The 19,555-nt window shown below is 40.0% G+C and overlaps 2 protein-coding genes and 1 long non-coding RNA gene across 21 annotated transcripts in view; 2 read left to right on the top strand and 1 right to left on the bottom strand.

The window, feature by feature from the left end:
• Window positions 1–2,033, top strand: part of EPS15 (epidermal growth factor receptor pathway substrate 15) — a 67,234-nt gene extending 65,201 nt beyond the window's left edge. For 13 of the 14 annotated variants that reach the window (XM_079314528.1, XM_079314526.1, XM_079314535.1 and 10 more), the window contains one exon: window positions 128–2,033. In XM_079314528.1, the coding sequence (XP_079170654.1) occupies window positions 128–274 (147 nt within the window). In that variant the 3' untranslated portion in view covers window positions 275–2,033. The remainder of the gene's footprint in view (window positions 1–127) is intronic. The other variant, XM_079314525.1, reaches the window with a different exon arrangement.
• Window positions 1,904–6,357, bottom strand: LOC306806134. Of its 2 annotated transcripts, XR_013775406.1 has the most exons (3): window positions 6,148–6,357; window positions 3,475–3,702; window positions 1,904–3,383 (listed from the first exon to the last, which is right to left on the bottom strand). It is a non-coding gene; the product is annotated as an uncharacterized lncRNA (long non-coding RNA). The 2 variants fall into 2 exon arrangements; XR_013775407.1 differs by lacking the exon at window positions 6,148–6,357 and having other exon boundaries at window positions 3,475–4,948.
• The window catches only part of TTC39A (tetratricopeptide repeat domain 39A), a 44,845-nt gene continuing 30,814 nt past the window's right edge, over window positions 5,525–19,555 (top strand). The window contains exons 1-2 of one of the 5 annotated variants that reach the window (XM_079314546.1): window positions 5,525–5,714; window positions 16,011–16,115. In XM_079314546.1, the coding sequence (XP_079170672.1) occupies window positions 5,680–5,714; window positions 16,011–16,115 (140 nt within the window). In that variant the 5' untranslated portion in view covers window positions 5,525–5,679. Of the gene's footprint in view, window positions 5,715–6,408; window positions 6,509–13,544; window positions 13,801–15,225; window positions 15,271–15,580; window positions 15,666–16,010; window positions 16,116–19,555 lie in introns of those variants that run through there. The other 4 variants (XM_079314548.1, XM_079314545.1, XM_079314549.1 and 1 more) reach the window with 4 other exon arrangements.

Below are 19,555 nucleotides of genomic sequence, written 5' to 3'. Positions count from 1 at the left end.
GACTAGAATATGTTCAATTATTGAAAAACTAATTGTCCCTTAAACTGAGTGTTTAACATCATAATTAATAGTGAGTAGTAATTATCACTATTATTAATCTGTTTCATTTTGTCTTTTAAACATACAGTATTCTACTGAGGAAGACATGATTGAATGGGCTAAAAGAGAAAGTGAGAGAGAAGAAAAAGAAAGATTGGCAAGATTAAAACAGCAAGAGCAAGAAGACTTGGAACTGGCTATTGCACTCAGTAAATCTGAAATATCAGAAGCATGAAGTTTAGAATAAGATTATATCTGACATAAACTGTTTTGTCCCTTTTCCTGAGTACCTAACGTATTTAAATGTTAATCAGAAAATGCATATATACAAGAAACTATGAAAGGTTTTAAATTTCTGAAAGTGATGTGAATGTTTCTGCTAAATTCAATCCTTTTGGTTATTGTTTGAATAAGTGTTAAGTTTATCATTCAATTTCTCTCACATTTTCAGGAGAGCAAAGTACTTTTCCCAGCTGAAAGCAAATCAGTTTAAAATGCAGATAGAGAGGATGGGGTTTGACTGTAATCTATCAGCAGTTGGTAATTGAGCATAAAGTGAACACAGCAATTATTCTGTCATGGCTGACTGTCTCCCATCAAGCAGTTAGTCACTGGAAACCTTTTATCCTTCTGAAGAGGTTTTAGTAATGCCAGAGTTGTGGAGTGCTTTATTTTATATGTATGCATATAGATTATTTTTCTCCTCGTTGAAGATTTTATGTTGGATTTAACATAATCTTCATGGAGTCTCCATCATAAAGAGTATGTCTTTCTGAAACCTTTATTGCTTTTCCTGCATGATCATAGGTTTTAAGACAGACCTATTATTTTTGTTTTATAAAGCAATTAAGCTGAAAATTCATGTGCATTTGCTGTTGGCTAAGGTGACTGTCAAATTGTGAGACCCCACTGCTATTTGAGCCACTTTTGCCTGTGAAATATGCAGCTGAACTGGCAAGTTAATGAGTTCCATTTGAAATAGGATTGAGAATAGAAAGAAAAAACAGGTAGTCTGATTTCTATTTTTTTTTAACCACAGTTGTTTTCTGTATATGTAATTTATTGATTGCCAACTGATAGTTGCACCTTAAACTGAATGATTTCTGAATGGTCACTGAGTCAGAGTAGGATTGATAGAATGTTAATGAAAATAACTTAATTAAATAACTTATTGTTCATTTTGAATGAATTCTATTTGGAAAATCAGTTTCATTAAAATAATTCCAAAAAGAATAATCTTGTGCCCTATCTAAGAAAAATGGATGGCAGCAGCATGAACATCTAGAAGGGGTTTTTTTCTTGCACTTTTAACCTGTGGTATTTCTTTTGAGGAAATTGAAATGTTTCAATACACAGCACTGGGGCAGAGGGGAAGAACTCAGCCATGCTTCAGTATATTTAAGCTCTTCCCATTACCTGTCAATGCTGCTGTTGCATGAGTTTGAGGGTTTTTAATTTTTCAGGAAAAAATTAGTAACCTGACTGGGATGATTTTTCTTTTGCACTGGGAGATGAGCATTTAAACACCTGCTCAGAAAAAAGTAACTTAAAATTTTGCAAGTATTAAATAGTTATAACTTATCTTATACATCTTTGTAATGAGTGTACACTAATCTTGCAAATCATATGCTTAACTGGATTACATAGTTTCTTATCTTTTGGTAAAAATGTATACTCAGTGGACCAACACAATATTATATGTATATATTATATATATATTCCTGCTTTCCTTTATGGAATTTAAAGTTTTGAGTCATTTGATGTTACATTTCATGTTACTGACTCTGACTATAGAACTTTTACTCAGACTACCAACAAACCACTGCTGTGAGCTAAATGGCATTACTTTATGAAGTTTTAACTGTTTGGTTTTTTTTTTTAAAACAACTTGTTCAGGTGGGATTAGCCTCTATTTATAGACTTCCTTTTTGTTTAAAAATTCTAACAATAGCCTGTAATTATGAAGAAATAAAGTTTAAGTACATAAATGTGAACTGTTTGTCTGTTTTTTGAAGAGGGTGTTATGAGATGTAAAAAAATTGTGTGAATATAATGCAGTGTGAGGTGTCCTGACTGTAGTCTGCTGTCTGTGGTCTTTGCCACCTGACACACCTGCCATGGGTCACCTTCACAGAATGGAATCCAGTGGCAGAATTGGGCTGCCTTGTGTTATTTCCCCAGTAATTTCTCAACAGTTTCTCTAAAGTTTAAATTGGCCGCTTCAGAATTTGAATATTTAGCAAATTTATGTCTTCAGTATTGGAGTGGTTTAGTTGTGCTTTAGCCTGAATCTTTGAAGTCGTTGTGTGCATGGATGTGCAACATCATGGCTTTGTTTTTGCAATACTGACAGAATGGTAATTTAGGTGATACTGGATTTAGATATCAGAGAATAAGATTGGGAAAGTAACATATTTGTTCAAAATATTGGCAACTAAAATCCTATGTTTTCTTGTTATGGAATTCTGTATCATGTCAGTGGATGCTCTTGAATTTAATTCTGCTGTTAACTAGAGTGAACATGAAGATTGGCTTTCAGATGCACCCATTTTTTCTTAAAAGAAGTAAGAGGACAGTGATTTTCCCTAACAAAAGATATTTTTTGATCTTTTGTGGTGGGTAGAGTAGAATTTTGTTGCCCAAGTTGTTAAGCGTTACTGAACTCTTGAATTCTCTTCAGAGTTGTGTTTGCAGAGATTTCTGAGGTTTAAATTAGGAAAGGCACAGAAGTAAAGAGGAAGGAAGGGAAGACAACATAATGTTATTCCAGAAAAGGTGGAAAGGAACTTGTAATTCATCAGCTGACAAGCCATCGGTCAGTAATATCCTGAAACAGAAGTTCATCCACAAGCTCTTTAAAGAAACATGAATAGCAGAACATAGATAAATTACACCAACTGCATTCCCATTCTTTGCTCAGAATACTTCAGAATTCCTGTGGTGCTGAAATGGAGACACCTTGAGCTGTCTGCACCTTAGAATTTAACCAAAAACAAAGAGCATTGGTTTTTAGAGCAGGTGATCTGCTGATAGAAGAAGAAAATGCTGCATTGTTTGGATGTGTGTTCAAGAGGTCAGGATGTTGTTTCTAGTTATCTCTTGCTGATTTAATAAGTGAGTATGGACAAACCACTTAATGCTAAGCCATTTCCTGTTCTGTAAGTGATAACAGGTCTCACAGTTATTACATAACTGCCCTAATCTGGAAAGACAACCTTGTGCAGAGTAAAAGGAATTTTATTCCATTTTACTTTTGTGTCCTGTAGATAGGAGCAATGTTATGAGGTATTTTCTTTGTTGGTATAAGCAGCCAGTTGCAGTCCTCTGCAGGACTATACAAATAACTGGGAATAAATTAAGCATTTAACAGAAGTGCCATTTTAAACAAGATATTTGAGGGTTTAATTTGCTGGTAATACAGGGAGAAATTCTTACCTTTGACTTCGAGGTCTATCCCAGTGAGAGGTCCTGCAACACTGAGCAAATTGTCAGCTCTGTCAGGTTTGCATGTGCCAGACTCATCCTCATCCACACAAAGTGACTTTCAAGTGTGGCCAGACTTCTGTGTTTATTCTGTTGAGACTTTGTAGCATGAAATGTCTGTGTTCAAAGCCAGAAGGTCTTTAGGATTGTTTTCCATAGAATTCAGTCTCTCCTGCAATGCTACATGAACAGGTATGGTCACTTATACAGAAAAAATAATTTTAAAAGACTCAGTGGGTTTTTAGGTAAAATCCATGTAGAATTTTTTTTAATACTTACTGAAGCTCTGCTAATACTTCCTTACTTTTAAAATTAGGGTCCTCGAGTTCCAGACAGTTCTGAGGATTTTGGAGTGTCAATTTCATTTTGGGCCCACATTCAGTAATAACTTTCACTGAATAAATAACTCAGGTGTGGTTCAAACCACTGACCCTGTATCCTGAAAACTACAGATAAAGTATACTTGTTTAATGTTCAATTCTCTAATTTTCGTTAATATGCTATCCATTTAACTTAGAATATTTATTTTATTTTACTGTCAGATATTAAAAGCACAACTGTTCTCAAATGTACAATACTATGCTCAGAGGAGCAAATTTTGTCCTGTTTTAGCTTTTTCAACTTTGTCCCTACAACATATGATTCTAAAAGTTGTAAAAAGCAACTTGGAGTATATTCTGGGCTGATTATTGATAAAAATGTTCTTTAAGTTAGCTTGGCTAGCTACTGACAATGGGCTGAAGTGTAGAACTACAAAGAAATCTGGCTTCATTGTGAACTATGTGAGCTGGAATGTATCAGCCTCACAATTCAGAAAACGAAACGTATGTAAACAGGTATTTTATGCTGGAAAACGTGGGCTTGCATTTGTTCCAAAATAGCTCTGGGAAGGTGCTTGTCACAACTCCTTATGCTATCCCTCACTGAGCTGAAATGTTTGATTTAGTGGAGACGATCATGACTTGTTGGCTGGTGTCAGAAGAGGGGACCATGCTTCAATCATTGCATGTCTGGCTCTTCTCTCGGAGCAGCTGCACCCCGAGCACTGGAGCGTGAGCCCTCCTGCCACCCACCCCTTGTTCCTCCCATCACGAGCCACATTGTTGGTGTGCAGCTAATAAATTCTTTCTTTTTTTAACCTTATACGCCCACTGTTCCCGTTAATGTGCCCATTGTTTCTTTATGTCAACCCAGTCCTTCTGTTTGTCCTGCCACTCCCTCGGCCGTGTATACCTTTGCCTTCCTTTGCCTTGTTCATTTCCTTCCACAGGCTCCTTTCTTTTGTTAATCTGAACTCTTATCCCTGTAATCCCCAAACTGCTTGATCGATACGATTATAATATAGATAATGGCCCAAGTAATGCATTTTTTTTTTCAGTATTGCATATTCTATTTGCAGTTTCAATTGGTTTGCTTTTCTTTAATGGAAGAGGCAAGTTAAAATTTTAAATATTTATTTTGTTTATGAATTTTATGTTAATGAACAAATTAAAGGATTAAATTATTTAGATCTAATTATTTATTTATGTGATTTGATCGTAACCTGGTCCCTCTGAGGTGTGAGCTGTGGGGTGTTACTCCTGTGGTACAACTCTCTGACCCCTGTGCTGAGGATAGGCAGCTGCACACTGGCAAACCCTGCCTTGGCAGCAGGTGCAGAGTGCAGCTAATTGAAAACTTGGCGAAATATGAATTATGTTTTCCTCATGTTTTTGGTTTTTGTTGTGTTTTTTTTTTCTCGAGAGGAATTAATGACTAATTCCAGCACACAGAAGCGATCCCCGCGCTCCTCTCGGCCGTTCCCGGACCCTTCGGCGCCGGTGCGGAACGACACGTCCGGGTCCCGCCCGAGCGCTGCGGTGGGACTATAACCCCAGGGCATCGTCCCGTCCCATTCCCATCCCGTTCCCATTCCTATTCCCATCCCATCCCCACGCCGGCGGAGGGCGGGCGCTGCCGCAACCGCTCACCTGTAGGGGCGGCTCCTCCGCCCGGCCCGGCCCGGCCCTGCCCGAACATGCGCCGAGGCTGCGGCTGCCGCCGCTCCACACACACCATGCGAGGTGGCTGCGGCGGCCGCCGGGGAGCAGCAGCAGCAGGAGCAGCGCCAGCCCCTCAGCCGCCCTCCCCTCAGCCGCTGCCCGTCGCGACGCCTCCATGGACGCCCTCCCGGCCGGCAGCGCCGGCGCCCGGTACGCGGCTGGGGCGGGCCGGGGGGCCGGGCCGGGGGTCGCCGGGGGCAGCACCGCCTCCGCCGGGCTCCGGCGAGGCTCCGTCCCGGGCGGGAGGAGGGGCCGGTAGCGCAGGGCCCGGCCGCGGGACGGTGTGAGGGCGGCGGGCCGCCCGCCGGGCGCTGCTGCCGCTGAGGGCAGTTCGGGCCCCCGGGGCTGCGGCCGGAGCCGCCTGTGGGCAGAGGCTGCCCGGACCGGGACCGCCCGGGCCGAGACCGGGACCGGGACCTGGCCACCCGCGGTCCGCTCTGGCCACCGGCCTGACCCAGCTGTGCAGGGACTGTGCCCACCTGTGCCGGCTGAGCCACCCCAGCGCAGCCACTGCGCGGGCACAAACTGGTTCTTGCACTTTGAGGGGGTTTTCTTTTTTCTTATACGAGGGCTAATTACATACCTGCGCAGCAGCCCTTCAGTAGTTATATGCAAATTGCCTCTGGGCTTCAAAGGGTTGCTGAAGAGCGTGGAAGACCAGCTCCTTTTGCTTGAGCTCCTGTTTGTGAAGCTTGTAACACACCTTGACAGCGAAACGCTGACGTTCATTTCTCGGTAACTCAACACCTTCTTGCTCACCCTCAGGAACGAGCTGCAGGTGCATAACTTTCTCCATTCCAGGTGTGCACTCCCACTGCCCCTAAAATACATAAACTTCCATTGTGTGTGTGTGAGTTGTTCCTTTAAAAGCTGAATCAGTCTGCAAATAACATTCTTCCCCCATGATGACTGTGTGTTAAATTTTAGACGTGGCTGCGTTAAAGGTCAGCTTGTGGATTCTGTATTTTACCTAAGACATTTATAGTAAATTATCTGCTTTATAATCTATACAGGAGTAGAAGCTTTTAAGAGTGCAGTTGTTGGAAAGGTTAGTGAACTGCTGCTTAGAAGAGTAGTAATGGTTCTGTTCATGGTTCTTCGTCAAGTGTTTGCAGCAATGGTGTTCTCTCTCCTGGCTGCACACTTTCCCTTTATCTTAAAGTTGAAAACAGCAAACATTTACCTGAGACTTTATTTCTACTGAAGAAACCATGATGGAAAAAAACCATTTAGATTATATAAGCTGTACAATAGTGCTCTTTTTTTGGTGGCATTTAATATCAATGTTAGAGTTATTACATAGACCAAAGGAGGTGGTCTAGTGACATTAAAAGCAACAAGGTTGTGTGGGATTTAAAAATCTAGAGTGCTAGACTTTCTAATGATCAAAAATGACCTGTTTATTAGTATTTATATGTATAACCCCTACCTGAAAGTATCCAAGACTGGTCTGGATGGGCTCTGAGTAACTTTGTCTACTGGAAGGTGTGTCTGCCCACAGCCTGTGTTTAGCATGAGATAATGTCCAGGGTCCTTTCCAGCCCTGTAAATTCTATGATTCTCTGATTTTTAAGAGATTTATATTATTTTGTCACCATGCTCTGTCTTGATAATTCTTTAACGAATGACCCAGTAATTTTAAAATTATTTTTTAAGTCCGGGCTGGAAAGGTGGGCTGGTGTTTGTAATAATGATGTTAAATGATTCCATTAAATGACCTCCAGGTGCTATGTTTGCACTGACAATGGCAGCTGAGGCCTCAGCTGAGGAACTGCAGTTGCATTGTGCTTCAAGAAGTTCTATGCTTGAGGCACAATTTTTGCAAAAATATTTAGAGGCAGGAAGGAGCTGAGTGAATTTGGCCAGGTTGGGCAGGCTGTCCTGAAAGTCTGTGTTACTGAAGCTGCTGGAGCAGCTGGTGCTGGCTCCTCATTGCCTTTCTGGAGCTCCATCTGCTGGATCCAGCCCTCCCATTCCAGGGGAGCACACTGCACTGGGATCTAAAGGGATTCAGATGTTTCCAGTACTGTGCTACAAAGTGTTGAAAAGCATATATCAGAATTTTGGCTAGTTTGTGGGAAAACATGACTATTTCCTTATTGTAGTTCATATTTTACTTAAATAATTCCTTGAAAACCCTGGTGAAGCTCCCAGACAGTGTTTCCACAGATCTGAATTTGTAGTTTACTTAGGTATCATATATGTTTTGAGAATAGATTATCAGATCATAGTTGGAGGAAGAATGATCTAGTGGAATGATTGGAATTGAAAAGTAAACAGATTTTTGAGTAGGGGTGATGAAAAATGACCTCCCATTTTAGAGATTTTTGACTGTTGTGTTCAACTGGATAATAAAACTTTCATTCATCTGTTGTGAAAAAGCAATTGTCAGAAGAAAATATCAATCTTTGGATTGGGATAAGTCATTCAGATATACTTAATGGCTGAAATCTCAGGTGTGTATCTAACAGAATGCACTACTGAACTTGGGTGTCATTTTACATTTTTCTAACTAAAACTGCCATCCTGAACTAATGAAATCTCATTTCATCTGCATTAAAGCTTTAACTTTTTGCCAATCCTTGTTTCCTGTCAGAAAGGGAAAAACTGACAGAAAGGTCCCAAACTAACTGAATCTGAGTTCAATACCAGCCTCACTTGTTTTTGTTTTCATTTGTTTTTCTCCTCAGTTAGTTTGCTTAGTTTGTTGTTTTTGCACTCTGAAATGGAGATAATAATTACTATTTTCTTCTTGAAGCCACTATGCCAAAGAATAACTCTTCAAAATGGCTTTGGCAATGCTGAGTGCCAAGACAACTTTCTACTGATACTTCTTTTTCTGGTCTTGAGTATTGATTCAGTGGGCAGGTTCAAGAGCTGCAAACGTGTATTGAAGTGCCATGCTTGAATTTTTATTGAATTAGAGAGAAAGTGGCATTGTTATTGGTCAAGATACTGTGAGGTATGCTTTTCAGATGACTTCTGAAGAATAAAGTCAGGTTGTTGGAAGCTCTCAGGGAAACATAATCTGGAATGTCGTGTAAAGCAATGATTAAGGGCAAAGCAACAATCCTGTATTTGTTCAAGTATTTTGTGTCATTCCTATATATTATTTTTATGGGATACTGTTCAGCAGTGGAATGATAACAAAAGCATTAATTTTTTTTAAGTTGCAACAAAACATGTTACAGAGATGTTTTGCTTAGATGTAATGAAACAACAACAACAAAATAGCAAATCCAACCAAATGAAGCAAAACCAAAGAAACATTTCGACTCACATGAAGTACTACAGTAAAATGCTTTTTGAGCCAGAATATGTATTTCTTCCCTTCTATGTTGGTAACCACACTGAAGTCTGAAAGAAGTGAAGTATAAGCATAAACCGGATTTTACAGATGGCTGAAGAACCATGCCCAGGTAACTCTCTTGTTACCTCCCACTCAGCCTTTGTCACTGCTGGGAAGTGCAGAATCCAGCCTAAAGGGGGAATTGCCTGACATCCCTCCCTGAATTCTGGAGTCTGATTTCAGAGTAATAAAGATCTCTACCCTGACCTTGCAGTCCTTAGGAAAACCAATCTCACAGATTTTGTCTGGTTTCTTACCATGAACACGGCAGAGTAAGTTTACATTTTGCTTTGTGCTGTATTTGTTTGTTGGGTACCTAAATGGGCTCAATACCCTTGCATAGTGGTCTAGTGCAGCTCTTGCTGATTTTTTTTCTCATTAGTGAGATGAGAATTAGACCTTTAAAAATTGAGAGTAACTATGTCAGAAGTGTAGGTGGACCAGAGGCAGTAAAACTGAAAAGTCAGAGGACTTGGAAAAAAGAGCAAGTGGATATTATAAAGGTTGTCTAAAGACTCTTAAAAACCCCAAAAGGAATTACATCAATCACACATGACCTTCAAAGTGACAAAGATTGTAGATGATCTGAATTTAAAAAGAATAACTATTAAAGCTTGCTAAATATTACTGTGGTCTGATTTATGATGAAAATTTACTCCTAATTCCAGCAATCCTGTTGATTTCTGTAATACTGAATATATTTGTTATATTTCAATATTGATCCTGTATGAGTTAACTTTTTCTTTCTACATGCCAATAGATCAGTGCTGTTGCAGGATGTTTTGGCATATTTTTGTAATATCTCAGACTGGATTGTGTGTCTTTATATATATTTTCATTCTGTCTGATGCAGGCAGTTCTGCTGACTGAGAGTGCCCACCCACAGTGGTGCATTTCACCCTCTGAGCAGTCATGGCAGTACAACAAGGAAAGGGAACAGTAGAAATGACACCAGTACATTTTATTTGTCTGAACAAACCTGTCTTAATGAATTTATTGCATTGTTTGCCCATTCAAATACAGGATGAGAACTGTGAGCCTAATGCTAACTAGATCCTGCTTGGTCCAAGTTAAACATGGTGGGACCAAGGGCAGAACACGAGTCTGCCAATGCCCTGGTCTTTGTGCTGCTCACTGGGCTGCTTTGCCACATCTCTTTGATTTGTGAGCCTTTACTGGAACAGAAGGGCTTTTAAAAAGACCTTTGGCATTGCTGAGGCATCAATAACTCAGTGATTTGAGAGCTGAATTAACCTCAAAAATAAATGGTGTCATACTCCATGTACAACTTGAAATACTATGATATCCTGAATTCCAGAATTGTATCACTGTTGTGTCTCTATGCAGAATATTTGGAGAACACAAATACTGAAGCCTTTCCAGTTGCTTTGTTGTTGGATTAATGGCATTTCTGCAGCACTGAGGAGTCTTAGACATGGGCCAGAAAAGTTTTCAAGAATACAGAGAGATAAATGCTGAGGTATTAACAGCTTGGCACAGAGAACAGGAAGGGATATGGGAGAATTAATTTTCTTGCATTAACTTATTTTCTTTTGAATTATGGAGATATTTCTGTATTGTCTGAAAACTGAATAGTAACAAATTATTGTGAGAAGTGCTTATTTGTTCCTTTCATCCAAGATTATTTCTGATCTCATGTGGGTTTGGAAGTGCTTGCAGAAGAAAGGAATTCTTCCCAAGTGATGTGCTTTTTGTTTTCTTTGAATGTAGAGAGTTTTCAGGCTCACAACTTGTAATGCTGTGTTGCTCAAAGAAGTCTATTTAGAAAAGTAGTAGTGAATTTAGGAATGATCTGGAGAACTGGAAGAGACTAAAGGAAGTAACCCCAGGTGTACCCTGATATCTCCTAATGTCCCTGTGATTATTCAGCATTGGGAGAACAGAAAATGGTGTCATGGCAAGAATTTCCATATTTCTGTATCTTTTAGAAAACAGGCAGTAGGAAGGACATCTTGGTGTCAGTGACAGTACCATGGGATGTGAGCTGCTGACTCTTTGTATAACAAAGGGCACAGGAGGGACACCTGGGGACACAGCAGGGGCTGAAGATCCCCAGACATTTTCCTCTTTAGACTGTGAGGGGATAAAAGCCCAGGAGTTCCTCTGTTTGGAGTCCCTCCTCGAGGGACCGGCTCGAGCTGTTAATTTGTTATTGCACCAAGATGAAATAATTTAAAGGATTGGGACATCTGAGACTATTATGGGGTCGAGCCTGTCTCACTCTGAGTGTGGGATGTGCAGCTGTAATGGTGCTTTGGTCCCAGCTCATGAGATGGGAGTGTGAGTGCCAGTGGCCCCTGGGTGGTCAGACAGGGAAGTTTCCTTAACACTGCAATTGAGACCTTTGAAATATGCTATGGGAGGCTCCTCACATCTGTCAATGGTTGAAGTGTTAGCACTGGTGAAGCTTAGATGGTGTTTGATTCTTTGTATTTTATTCTCCTCCTCCAAATGAAGTTACCCATGCACACACTCAGCTGACTTTTGCAGATAAGGTAGATTTCGCAGAGAAATGCATTCATATTTTAGGATATGACTGGTTTAACTTGCTTTTAGTGTTTCACAGTACTGAAGGAGCTCTTGAATTACTATTACAAGCATTACTACAAAGATATAAACCTCACACTTACCTTTTTTTGTAAAGTTCTGATAATTACTGAGGTCGAGTATTTTAGCATTTTGCACAGTATAAGATTCAAGATGTTTTCTTAATTGAAGAAATCTGTAAAACTCAGTGGCAAATCACAAAGCTCATGCACTGTAACTTGCAGTAAGGAGCCAGTCAACATCATGCACACAGTGAAATAAAATTATGCATTAAGATGGTAAGTCCCATGCTCAAAAATCATGTGTCTCTTTCCTTTTGATGATGGAAAACATTTTTTTAAAGATGCTTTACTGTTCATTAATACTCCAGATTTCAGTTTTGGTTACTTCTGCTTATTCATTTTGTTGATACTGCTAAGTTGATGTAGAAAGGATCTGGTGCTTAAGTAAAAGGGGCATTGTCTGGGATATTCCAAGGAATTGTGTCTCCAACTAGAGATAATGGGGATGCAGTGGAGTAAGGAGAGCAGTTCTTACTGCAGCTCCCAGGATATATTGTGGTTGTTATGTGTGAAGCAACCCCACTCATGGTCCCTGGGGCAGACGACAACGATTTCATAAATAACAAAACCACAAGGAGAACCATATGACTATCCTTGCAAAACCTGCTGCCCAAAAGCAAAAAAGGGAAGAACCTTGTAAAACCAGCTGGGAAATTACCTAAATGTGGAAATATTTCAGATCTGAGTTTTTTACATTTGTTTTCTTTAGTTAAAAGAAAACATATATATATATGTGTGTGTGGAGAAGTTGCATACTGAAGCTTGTCTGAGCATATAATTGTTTCTAGAGAAGTGGTATTCAATTAAGAACCTGCCAAATCAAGTCTTGAAGACTTTGGCAGAGACAGCCAGAGCCTTCACCGTACAGGGCTTTAAGGACCATTTAGAGAATACAGTATTAATTAGAAATTGTACAAACAGCTAGTGAGAATTATGAAAAACCTTTTCAGAGTAGCCCATGATCCTGCCATGGAAGCAGCCAGTTAAGCTGTAAGCAGTAGTTATTCCCAACAAGGGGGAAAAAACCAGTAATATCTTTTTATCTCCTGCTGTGGCCCAGGTACACAATGCTGTTAGGAACAAGTAATGGAGTCATTATTGGGACAGCCTGTGGATCTATTGCAGTAATTTTTGTACCAAATGCAGCACAGGCTTTTCCTGTACAGGATGCCATAAAACCAGCAAGAGATTTAATCAGGTATGTTAATGGATTCAGAGTATCTTCCTGGAATTGTCCTTTGCTGATTTATCATTTTGGGGTCTTCCTTCAGCAGTGCATGTCTTCATTATTGATACTGCTTTGTGTAATCTAGCAAACAGATAATTTCTGACATTAGATGCTCTTGGAGAAACTAATTTATGTAAGTAGATCATGGCTGATCAACTTTCACAGTCCAGCTCTCATAAACGAGTGGAAGGACTGGTAATGCTGCTTGTAGTTGTGTACAGGGCTGGTATGGCTGATGTGCCAGCAAAGCAGTTCAGAGGAATACACTTTCATTTTGGGCAAAATCAGCCAGATGAGCTCACACCACTGATTAAATTGTTAGTGCCAACTCTCCTCATTTTCCATGGCATTAAAGAGAGATGATTACAAAGAGCGTGTAAAGTCTCAGTTCCTCCCAAAGGTACAGGAACGAACAAAAAGCAGCAGTTTGGCTGCTGGATTGGAGCCTGTTTTGTGGAGAATCCTTGCTGGGAAGAAGCACTTGCTTGTCTCTCCCTCTGTGCTTCTCACATTTACAGCAATTACTGCCTGAGTGCCGCCTGTCAGCTGCTCTCCTTTGGCTCTCTGTTCTGGTTCGCAGGTTTCTGATGTGGGCCACTGCCACATGCAGTAATTCCTGTTGTTTCAGGTCTGTAATTACAAGGGTATTTGGCTTCTGCCCGGTCTGGACAGAAGAAAAGGTGGCTGCTGCTGCTGCCCGTTCCAGACAGGTCTGGAGATCAGAGATAGGCTGGCAGCCGCCAGCCCCTCCTACCTTTGAGGCATCCAGCTGTATTTGGCTCCAGTGGCACATGAGGCTGGTGTGCCACGGGTGGTTTGTAGGATGTGGCCGGTGGATTAGCGATGCTGCCGTTCCCTGGGCAGTGCCCAGTCGCAGAGTGGTGCCGCAGGCAGGCGCTGCCCTGCGCTCCCGGCGGGGCTGGCACCCGCAGCTGGCTCGGGAGCACCGGGTACTGCTGATGCTCGAGCCTAAAAGCTGGGTGGGCTTACAATGACTATGTCAGAACACGCAGGAGACTCAGCAGGGAGGTGAGTAGCAGCACACAGCATTTTGCGTTTGGCTTAGAGGCAGTTCTGATCCTGCTGTTGGAAGCAGGAGGGATCTGCAGCCCACTGAAGCATGACTAATCAGTTTGCTAAAATGCTGAGCACCCTCGAGTTTAAAGTATTTCTGCCCCGTTGTTAGCAGTGTCAGGTGATGGTTTATAGCATTTATGTGAGATGTGTATTTTGCCCAGGTCTTAAGCCCTTGACTTGGGAGCTACATCCTGTGGCAGGTTTCCTTGGAGGGAAATGTGCAGCTTGTATTGCTGCTGTGGGGTAGCACTGTCGTTAATTGTTATTCCAGAAAAGATGCCAAGTAATTATTGTATCTTATTTCTGCTTTGAGCTTCAGCAGTGGTTTTATTCTTTGTCATCTTTCTGTTTTAAAGGAGTATTTTGAAAAGGTTTATTTTGTTGGGTTTTTGTTTTTGTTTTTTTTTTTTGGTATTGATTGGGTAATTCTCCTGCATGACAAGAAATGAACAAATTAAAAAAAAAAAAAACAAACGGATAAAATGCTAGTAGTCTTAATAATTGAAAAAGGTGAAGATGTGCTTTATCCATGTTAAATATGTTACTTGGTTCAGGGACACAGATTTAAAAACAGGAAGGCAGGAGTTTTAATGCAATAAGGAATAATTGACGAAGTTTTAATTATTAAGCAGGGTTCAGAATAGCTCAGAATAGGCAGACATGATATTGCATTTTGTATGAGATGGATGCCAAAACTTGGTTAATCAATGCTTGCAAAGCACTTGCAGAGTGTCTTGGGTGCAAAAGGATTTACAGTGTATCTGATGTGATTAGAAAGCCACTAGGAACAGTGTCATGTAATGTCATGTCTCTCAAATTTAAAATCCTGCTTTTTGTATATATAATTATACTCTTTATTTCTTTGCAGTCATTATTTCTAAAACCAAAACCAAATCACTGCTGCAGTGGGTGGTTATTACTGATGCTATCTGCTTGTGCTGTGCTCCCCCCCCTTTTCCCTAAGATGTTATCTGGGCTTTGCTTTCTGGTCTTCCTTTCAGCATTCTGTGTTGTGCCACTTTTTAAGGAACTATCTGAGTTTCTAAGTCACAAGACAGATCACATTAGTTAGAGCTGTTCAAATCAGGAACATGGTGAGGATTTGTTTGTATTTTGTTGGAGGATGTTTTGTACATGCTTGTATACAATATATTAGTGCAGTGTAGCTCTGTGCTCATTAGATGCAGATGTTTCAACTGTCCTAAAGCTGGCTAGGTGACCTTAACTTCATTAGTGCAAGGCTTTTTTGTTTCTTTTGTGGATTTTTTTTTTGTCCAGCAGTTCTGGTGGTGATGAACTTGGGCCAAACTAACTCAGCTGGTCTGTATTATCCTGTTGCCAGTAACCTAAAGACCAGCTGAGAAGCCTTGTGACAGGTCAGGCTGACATCTGAATGTTCTAAAGGAGAAAAGTACAGCCAGAGTAAGTCACTGAGAGTCTTCTGACTTTGAGATACCACAGCAGGTTTTTTTGAGTGCAGTAGCACTTCTTAGGGACAGTGATGTTCCCACAAACGTGCACAATGGGAAATTTTAACTCACCTGTGAGTTTGCAATGGTTTGTTGCTCAGGCACCACTCTGAACATGAGCTGAATGAAGGCAGGTGTTCCAACAGCAGTTGGTGTAATATTCTGATGCAAATTGACAGTGTCACATCCTTGAAGTGATAGGTGATCATGATGTCACCAGCTGGATTCTGGCAGCCTTACAGTGAGATGTGCATTGTCACCCAGTGCTTCTGTGCTCCTGGTACCTGAGCTCTTCAAATTGCTGTGCTCCCACATGGCAAATTCTGCATGTCCATGTTCTTGTGTAAAGTACGTGCAGTTTGTCTTTTTTTTTCCTTTTTCTTTCTCTTTTTTCTTATTCTTTTTTTCTTTTTTTTTTTTGTTTTGTTTTGGGTTTTTTTTGTTTTGTTTTGTTTTTCAGAAAATGCAAGACTTCAGTTGCTTTTCACGTGTTACTTGGTGAAAGCATAGTTTAAAAAAACCCCAAATCCACAAACATAACAGGAGTCACTTTCACTTTTTGCTATCACTTGAGATAAAATAGCAGGTTTTGCAAGGGAATAAATCTGAAACTGAGGAAGGGGAGTTCAAATCAGCAGTAATGCACTGGTAGAAGGAGAACAGATGTGCTGAGTTTATTATCTCTTCTGGCAGGTCATCTACATCAGACCTCAACGTGGCACTGCGTGAATGTATGGCAGCTCTGGATTTATTTCTTAACAACAAGTTCTCAGATGCTTTGGCTTCTCTACAAGCAAAGTAAGTTGATAAGATTTCCTACTTTTCCTCTGTTTATTTTTCTTTGCTTCAACGTCTCTCAGGAGATTTTGGCCAGACAGCTGATTCTCTCTTAATAGTTGATAGATCTATATGATTTTGGTTCAGAAGGGAGTGGTAAGTTAATGTGTAAAGTTTTGGGGAAGACAGATAAGTTCTTTACACTTGAGTGAGTAAATAAAATCTCATTATTTACTCACACAAGTGTAAGGCACTTATCTGTCTTCTGAAATTATAGTATTGATGTTCAAAGAATTAACTCCTCAGCTGTAGTGCAGTATGTGAGATTCTTCCTCCTGGAAGAGTAGAAACCATCTTCTGCCACATTTTATTTTTATCTCCTTTCCCATGTTTTTCTGTGCACTGTGAGAATCTGCATAATTATAGTTTTGTGTCTAAATGAGCAACTGACAATGCACTGAAGGTTTGAGAAACATTAGGTATAAATTCTTTCTTTGTTGTTGTAAGCACTTGGAGAAAATTTCTTACAGCTTATTTTGCAATTCAGTGTTATGGTCATGCACTGTTTCCTAATTATGTTGCAGCCCAACTTGTAGTGAGTGGACCAGCTGCAAGCAGTGAAGTAATGAAATAGTTCCTAAAAATTGTTGTGTCTTTACAATGTCTGTGATCTGTCATACCCTGTCCTGAAGTTACCTGTGTTCTTGGCTTGTTGAGGTCTGTGGTTAATTTAAATTTCTCCCCCACCCATCCAATTTGCTCCATTTATTTTTAAGCCAGCAGAAAATTGCATCATACCTTCATTTAGGACACTGGAGTATGAGACAAGTAAAATTCATAGTGTGTATTTGTTATGCATCAGGGCTAACAACAATGAATGCTACATATCTCCTGTGCTCAGGTATCAACCTCCTATTTGATGCCAGAATGTGTAACTTAGCCATGTAAGTACACTCTGGGAAGGACATTAATGATAAATTGTAGCATATGCTGTATTAGTAATGCTGAGTTTGTTCACAGCAAAGTTGTTTAGTGTTTATATATCATCAGAAGATATAATAAAAATGGTAAGAAGAATAACTGTGTTTTCATTAAATTCTGACAGTAAAGTCCCTGTGCCCATCTGGGAAGACTCACTCGGTGCTTAGTATAAAATAAGGGGATATTTTATTGCAGCAAGTTTCCAAAACACTGTAAAAGCTAGTGAGGCTATGAGTTGTTTTTTTCTGTAAGTCCATTTTTCTTCTGTTGCATATGGTTTTCATTCAGCTTTTGCTGGGGCTCTGCAGAATGTATTTCATGAGCTGATACTCTGTTTTTGTACCTGACTCAATTCCACATGGCAAAGCCATTTTGAAACTAATTTTTCATGTTAGTCTGTTGTTATGAAGAGGCTCTTATTCCTGTTGCCTTTGGCAGTGAGGGAAATAGAGACTTATGATCTTTGTGAGTGCAATGAAGAAACAGGATGCTGAGTTTCCCCACAGATGAAATCCATTATGGACACACTGCACCTCTTTAGGAATGAGAAGAGTTGTAGAGTGGGCACACGTGGTACTACTGAGTATTTTCTTTCAGAGCCACCAGTTCCTCAGTGTTCCCTTTTGGTGTGCTGAGACTTGAAATTTGTTTTCACAGTCCATAAACATACTATCACTGTTTAGAGAAATACTCTTCAGTTTTTACACGCTTGTGATGAATTTCAGATCTTGGATTTTTGTGGCTTTAATGCTTCTGGTATATAGGAAATACTCTGCTCTGTATTACATTAATGCAGATTTACAAAATTACTCACATTTGGCTTCCACAATAAGTGTATTTGCAACTAATTTGTACCATGTGAAACTGACAGCAGATTTGGCACAATGTGTGAGGCTTCAAATCAGAAGAGCTTTCCTAGCAGCTTAAAAATAAATATCTGAGGATGGTGTCTAGACTTGTGTTGAGGTAAAGCTCTTTTTTTCCTGTTAGAAAAGCAAATCCATCATAAAGAAAAACAAATCCATTATAAAGATGAGATCTCATTTCAGAGAAAAAATACATCTGGTGTTCTTGCCTCGTGTTATGTAACTTTTCTTGTTTCCTGAACTACCTTTTAGATTTTAGAATCAGTTTTCATTTTTATTAACGATCATTGTACAAGAGTGGGTTCTGATTATCTTGTGCTTTCTGCAGTAAGTTTAATTAAATTTATCTTTTATATGGAGTACTCACACTACATCTAAGAACTCTTTGGAAATTCCTGAAGTTCAATCACCAAGCACAGCAGTGATTTTCAATGTGTAATGTGTTAACTGTTAACATGTATAACACTGAAACTGTCCAATCACTAGAGCAGGGAAAAAAAATCTCATCTTCTTTCTCAGCCCTGAGACATGCAGTGAATGCATTAAATGCTGACTGGATTTTAGCCCTCGTGTAATTGCAAACAGAAAATAATAAATTAAGGGTTGATTCTGGTGAGATGTTCCCTTCCCAAGACAAATGCTTAATATTTTAATAATTATCCTGAAGGAAAACATGGCATAATCACCTGTCAGCTTGCTGATATCAGATCCTTTGGGAGAATGGTAAATAAGATAAATTCATGACAGAATTATCTGGACCATTGGATGCACCTCATGTATTGCTGCTTGCAATATTAAAGGAATAATAAGACAATGATTTGTTCCAGGCAGTTGTCTTTATTCTGAAAATGGACTCCAAAAAGCACTTGGTGTTGTTGGGTGGAATATTAATTCTAAGATGAGTGTGCTTTGAAACCTTTCCCTGGGAAAGATCAGGCATGATTGTCAAATGGAGAGTGAAAGAACAAGGGGAAGAATACCCATGTGGAGTGAAGCTCTAGACAGTGCTTGGATAAATACATTACTCAAAGCTCAGGTTAGCTATTTATTGTAAGGAATGTCATGAACAAGAGCAAGGTTGTTATTTCTAAGGGGTTTATCTTTTTATACCTGATGTCTGGAAGAATAAAACTTTCATAGTCTTTGTAAAGAAATTAATTGCTACCAAAACCTAACTAAATTGTTAGTTTCACCTCTTTGCTGGAAGAATTTGCAGATTCTGAATTTTGGAAAATGGCTTCTTTTTAAAAGGCTCAAGGATTCTCTTGTTGAAGCACAGCTCTTTGTCTTGGGCCATCCTGGTGGCTTGTGGTAGCAAGGGAGCTGTGATGGTGCCTGGCTGGAGAGGTCATTGTTGGTTGTTAACCTTTTGCTGTTGGGGAGTCTTGCAGGAAATGGATTTTAATCAGAAAATATTGGTTCATCAGATTTGAGCATTTCTGTGAAAGCCTCTGCCCATGGGTCTGGTGGGTTGTTTGGACATTGTGTGGAACCTGGGATCGAAGATGAGGAAAACCTTCAGGTCCCCTGTGGCCACATTCTCCTGATGCAGAGTTGATTTGGGCATTGGTCTCTCCTGGGTCCTCCTGGATGAACAGACTGTTGACGGTCTGT

This window comes from Erithacus rubecula (assembly GCF_903797595.1).
Source record: "Erithacus rubecula genome assembly, chromosome: 10".
In the NCBI taxonomy this organism is placed as follows: Eukaryota; Metazoa; Chordata; class Aves; order Passeriformes; family Muscicapidae; genus Erithacus; species Erithacus rubecula.
The sequence above is the reverse complement of the archived record's forward strand: the minus strand, read 5'-3'. Positions and strand labels throughout refer to the sequence as shown.